Genomic DNA, 5,644 nt, shown 5'->3' with positions numbered 1-5,644 from the left:
TGCTGCTGAGAGTTGATGAAATATTCCATTTTGAGCACAGAAATCCTTTATCACTTTGTTGACAAATTCGGTTCCTTGATCCGATCTGATTCTTGTTATTTTGACTTCCTTCTCTGTTTGAAGTTGCTTCAAAAGATTTGGCAGAGCCGTTTCTGTTTCATTCTTCTTTTTCAAGAAAAGAACCCATGTATATCTTGAAAAGTCATCTACTACCACAAGGGTGTACTTTCTTCCGCTTATACTTGCTGGATCTATTGGTCCAAAAAGATCCATGTGCAGAAGGCTTAGAGATCGAGAATTTGTGTCTACATCTTTTGACTTGAAGGACGATTTCAGCTGTTTTCCCTTTTGGCAGGCATCACATAACCTATCTTTCGTGTAAGATGTTTCGGGTAAGCCTCTTACAAGATTCCTTTTTGCAAGCTTATTTATTGTCTTCATGTTCAAGTGGCTTAGCTTGTTGTGCCATTCTTGATTGAGATCTGCATTGCTCTTAGCTACAAGACAAATGTTAGTATTAGAAGAATTTAATGAAATTACATACATGTTCTTCTTTCGTTGGCCTGTAAGTGCTGTCCTGCCATCTTTCGTATTTATGATTTTGCACTCTTCTTTAAAGAATTCTACTTTGTATCCTTTGTCGCAGAACTGACTTGTGCTTAGAAGGTTGAATTTAAGTCCTTCTACATAAGAGACATCTTGTATGATTATTCCTTTCTTGATGATGTCTCCTTTTCCTCGAGTTTGGCCACTTGTTTCTCCTCCAAAGATGACTTTGGGTCCATTTATTTCTTTGAAATTGCTCAAAATTGTTTTGTCACCAGTCATATGTCTTGAGCATCCACTGTCTACATACCATATGACCTGTTTCTCCTGCATCAAAGATCATGTATTTTTAGGTACCCACTTAGTTTCGGGTCCTTGGGGGTTAGTAGTCAATTTTGGAACCCATATTAACCTAGAGTGCACATGACTCATCCTTGGTCCTCTGTATCCGTTGGAGGTGCGATAATCGAAATAAACACTGGCAAAGATTTTATCCTTATACTTCCTTTGTTGCTCTTTTGGTGGAAGATTTTCATAATGCCAACGATAATTGGTTTGTTTACGTCGATGTGTTATCTTAAGAGCTTTCCTCGAGAGGAGTTCCGGGTAATCAAACCAATCTTCTTCTGAAGGCCCAGTCCTTCCATTCCCATACCCAGATCTTCTGAGGATCCTTTCAGGTTGTCCGTTCTTTGAGATTTCCTGAGCAGAACTCTTTGGACGATATTGCCTCTGGTTAACATTTGTCTTTTTATAGGATCGAGAATTCCAGTTAGGCTGACTCAATTTTTGGTGTGGACTTTTTCCACTGCCATTTGGTCCATTCCTTTTGACACATATTTGTCTAGGATTGCCTTTACTAGGTTTTCTCTTTCCTGTTTCCACAATTCGTTGTACAGCCTTTCCTTTCGGTTGGCTTGTTGATTGTGGTGCTGTGACATTGTTATGTACCATCATAGGCTTGGGCTGCTGGGTTGGTCCTCGAACAAATATGGTTGCAAGACTCTCATGTGAGTATGCATTCGTGGATTTGTTCGTTTCGACTTGTGAAGAGGAGCTGGAGTTAAAACCAATTCCGGTTTTCTCTCCGGGCAGTCTGGATTCGTTTAACATTCTGTCCATTAAGTTGGATGACTTGTTAAACTTGTCCAACACTTCAAGCAATTCTTGCTCTCTCTTTTCTTTTGTTGTGCACTGCTCCTTAAGAGCGAGAACATTTTTCTCGAGCTGCTCCTTAGCAATGATCAACATTTTGTTCTCAATGCGAACTTTCTCTAATTCATTATGGCTAGTCATGAGCCGAGAGTTCTCCTCTTTTAGCTTGGAGTAAGTGCTATTTATCAACTTAAACCTCCTCATCATTTCAGTGACAGATTCACTGGAGGTTTGACTCACTAAAGAACTTGATTCGGCTGAAAAGCAAGAAGAAGAATGAGAGTTTACCTCTTCTTCGTCTGCCATGAGGCATAGTTCCTCTGATTCTTGGCTGTAGAGGCATAGTAGTCCTTTCTCCTCATCACTGCTTTCGTCTTCTGAGCTTGAGCTTGAGGTACTACTTTCGGGTATAGCTTTTTCAGTGTTTTCGGCAACCACCATTGCTTTTCTTCTTCCCTCACTCTTGGAGTTTGATGATTCTGGTTTATCACTTTTCTTGTGCTTTTCTCCAGATTCCCTTGAGGAGCTTGTGATATCGTTGCCATCTTGATATTTTCTAACCATTGGATAAGGGCAGTTCGCTTTGAAGTGCCCTGGCTTTCGGCAGTTGTAGCACAACAGCTGTGAATCAGTGGTTTCGGTCTTTGAAGCCTGAGGGAAGCTTTCATGCCTCTTTCGGTGGCTTGACCGTTGTGGATCTTGAAAGTTGTTCTTTCTCATGAATCTTTTTATCTTCCTGACAAATAAGGCATATTGTTCGTCAGTTAAAAAATCACAAGAGTTAGATTTCGACCTGTTAGGGGTTGACGCCGCCTGATTTGCTACGAGGGCAATATTTCTCGTTTTTGGTTCCTCAGCATCTTTCGGTTCATGTTCAAACTCATATGCTTTGAGATCACTGAAGATTTTGGCTGTGGGTGTTGTTTTCATGTCACGATTATCTCTCATCGCGATGACCTTCATCTCCCATGACTTCGGCAATCCACGAAGAATTTTTAGATTCATCTCCTTTTCGGTGAGTTCCTTTCCAAGGTCTGATAAGTCTCCCATTAGTCTTGTGAATCTTAGCTCCATCTCCATGATCGTCTCGTTTGGTTGCATCTTAAAGTCTTCGAACTTCTTCATGGCTATTGTCAGTTTGTTGTCCTTTTCTTGTTCATCTCCTTCTCCTAAGTCCATTAGAACTTTCCATACTTCCATAGCATTTTTACATTTTCTGACTCTGGGGAAGAGTGAATCATCTAGAGAGTTGTAAAGAATGTTCCTTGCCACATTGTCCAGGTTTGCTCTTGTTCTTTCTTCCGAGTTATACTGCTCTTTCGGCTTAGGTATTATTTGTGGAGCATCTGGTCCTTGAGCAGCAGCCTGTGCATTTGCCATCATCACTGTGATAGGTCCAGTAGTTATGACGTCCCACATTTCATCATGAATAGAGCACAGAAGAGCCTGCATTCTTAATTTCCAGTCATCAAACTTGGCAAGACTAAAAGCAAGCTGTCTAGAGCGATTTTGTGCATGTTCTTTTTCCATTTTAAAAAAAAATCGTGCAACGAAGAAGATCCAAAAAAAAAAAAAAATCAAAGGTGGATCTACCAGGCAGTAAAATGCAAAAAGCCTTCACCGTTCAAGGTATTCGGCTCTAATACCACTTGTTGGTCCCGATAGATTGTTTGGTGAGTCTAGTGGGGGGGGGGGGGTGAATAGACTCTCGTTTTTCTTTAGATTCTTTAAAAGAAAAACCCTGACAACACTTTAGAGTAAGATAAGCACAGCGGAAAGGTTATTAAGAGAGGGTTGCACGAGTTTGATAAAAAGATAAGATGAGTGATGAAAAGGATGATATGCAAGCAGTAAACTAAAGCAGTAAGTAAAGAGAAGAGCGAGACGAGATTTTATAGTGGTTCGGCCAAACTTTGCCTACTTCCACTCTTCTTCCACAACTGCTGGAAGGATTGCACTATCACTCTTTAGTACAATTACACAAAGACTTCCTTGATCACTAAGCCAGACAGCCTTTGAAGGTTTTTCAACTCCGAGAGTTTACTCCGCCTCTATCAACTTCTTGTTCTAAGTTGAGGTTGGTGAGAAAGTATTTCTTGATTCCTCCAACTGTGAAGTCTTGTTGGTGTGGGATGATTGCTTCAAGAGTGCAAGACTTCTTACAAGATGTAGGGCAGTGATGGGTGATCTACTTCAAATGCCTTAACACCTTAAATAGCTGGTTCGCAAAAAGCTTTGAGATTTGTTCACTTTTTAAGAGCTTTTTGCAAGAGAGAGTGAGTAGAGTGATAAATGAACCAGCACCTTCTTAGTTGATGAAGGTTGGTTTATATAGGTGATGAAAATTCATCCGTTGGAGGGAGATGAATTTTTTAAACCTTTTATCTGTTGGACAAGGACCATGGAGCCTCATGCATTTAATGCTCCATTGAAGGTATGGAGGATCTGATGACTTTTGTCTTCTAGCTCCAGAGATAGTACAACTTCATTAAATGCTCTTTGGATAGCGTGTCCCATGAGTTGAGGTCCTTATTGTCCTAGGATGTTGTCAAATCAGACAGGTAGAACATTCTTCTAGTTGATGAGAAGAAGAATACTTGTTGAAATAGTCTTGAAAAGAACTGTCTATTTAATGACAACTCCTTCTTTCGTTGCTGTGGAGTCTTCTTTCACTTTGATCAGCCTATCTTCTATTCATAACTCTTTTCGTGTGTTTGTTCTAGCTTAACACGAATTACATATGAGTTATGGCAACTTTCGTCTAGAACGAAAGTAGCGATACAATAAAAACGAAAGAGTTAGGGGTCTACTTTCTATATTACATTGGTATCATCAAAATCCTAATACAAGGTTCCTAACAACTACCACTCACAAACACAACAATTCTGGGATAAACAAACCCACTACTAAACCCTCTATCACATCTTTTCCATGTCCCAAGCTTAAAACTATACACCAAAACCACATATTCATCATCACCATTATTGTCACCATAATAAGCATAAACAACCTTGTAGTCGTCATTATGCATGTCGTATCCAAATCCAAATATGCTTATGTAGCCGAACCGCCATACGACTGGGATTGTCTTGACGTTTCCATTTAATGAAGGGTTCCAAATCATTATTTGATACGATTTAGCACGAAAGCAAAAGAGCCCATTGCAAGAACCCAAAAATTCAAAACCATCTTCAGGGATTAAGACCGAGCGGTCATTTGTAATAAACTTTCGAAATGATGATTGCTTGTTTTCTGTAATAGAAAACAAGGACATATAGCTAATCCGATTTACACTGCTATATGTCATGACCTTAATATCCTTTTTTGAATGAAAATTTAAGTGCAATTTGACAAATTCTGGAGATGATATTAAAGCACGCCAAACTTTTGAAACACACCTAAATTGCAGTAGAGATTCCATAGGCAGCCTTTTAAGCATTTCTGTGATTATATCTTGATTCAAATTTTGTTGTTGCATATGGCGCTTAGGAGTAGGGAGTGACATCCTGATTGTGTGTCTTAGATAAAAATTCCTTTTGTTATCTGAAAAAAAAAAAAAAAATATATATATATATATATAATTAAATATTTTAACCCAACTCTGATCTATTTCTCACTATATCCACAAGAAATTTAAATGTGAGTACATACAAATCGAATAAAAGCCATACAAATTACAAAAAGAAATCCAATAAATATTGCTAGTGTTACATCATTGATTAATTTCAGTATGTATAGTATTAGAGAATTAGTTTAAATATATATATATATATATATATATATATATATATATATATATATATATATATATATATATATATATATATATATATATGTATTCACTTCACTTATTTTTATAGCATTACCTTCACCCACCTACCTAACCATCAAACACCATCTACCTACCCCTACCATCACTATTTCCTATTTTCCTATAATATAA

At 38.2% G+C, this 5,644-nt stretch overlaps 1 protein-coding gene across 1 annotated transcript; it reads right to left on the bottom strand.

The window, feature by feature from the left end:
- Nucleotides 1-4,555: 4,555 nt before the first annotated feature.
- LOC109176431 (F-box/kelch-repeat protein At3g23880-like) lies at nt 4,556-5,206 on the bottom strand. Its single transcript, XM_019325861.1, has one exon. The coding sequence runs from the start codon at nt 5,204-5,206 to the stop codon at nt 4,556-4,558; it is 651 nt and encodes a 216-aa protein (XP_019181406.1).
- Between the last annotated feature and the right edge of the window lie 438 nt (nt 5,207-5,644).

Source organism: Ipomoea nil, unplaced genomic scaffold (assembly GCF_001879475.1).
Source record: "Ipomoea nil cultivar Tokyo-kokei standard unplaced genomic scaffold, Asagao_1.1 scaffold0706, whole genome shotgun sequence".
Classification (NCBI taxonomy): Eukaryota; Viridiplantae; Streptophyta; class Magnoliopsida; order Solanales; family Convolvulaceae; genus Ipomoea; species Ipomoea nil.
The sequence above is the reverse complement of the archived record's forward strand: the minus strand, read 5'-3'. Positions and strand labels throughout refer to the sequence as shown.

Coding starts and splice junctions, on each gene's coding strand:
- LOC109176431 (XM_019325861.1), bottom strand. CDS start 5,206: ATGTCACTCCCTACTCCTAAGCGCCATATGCAACAACAAAATTTGAAT.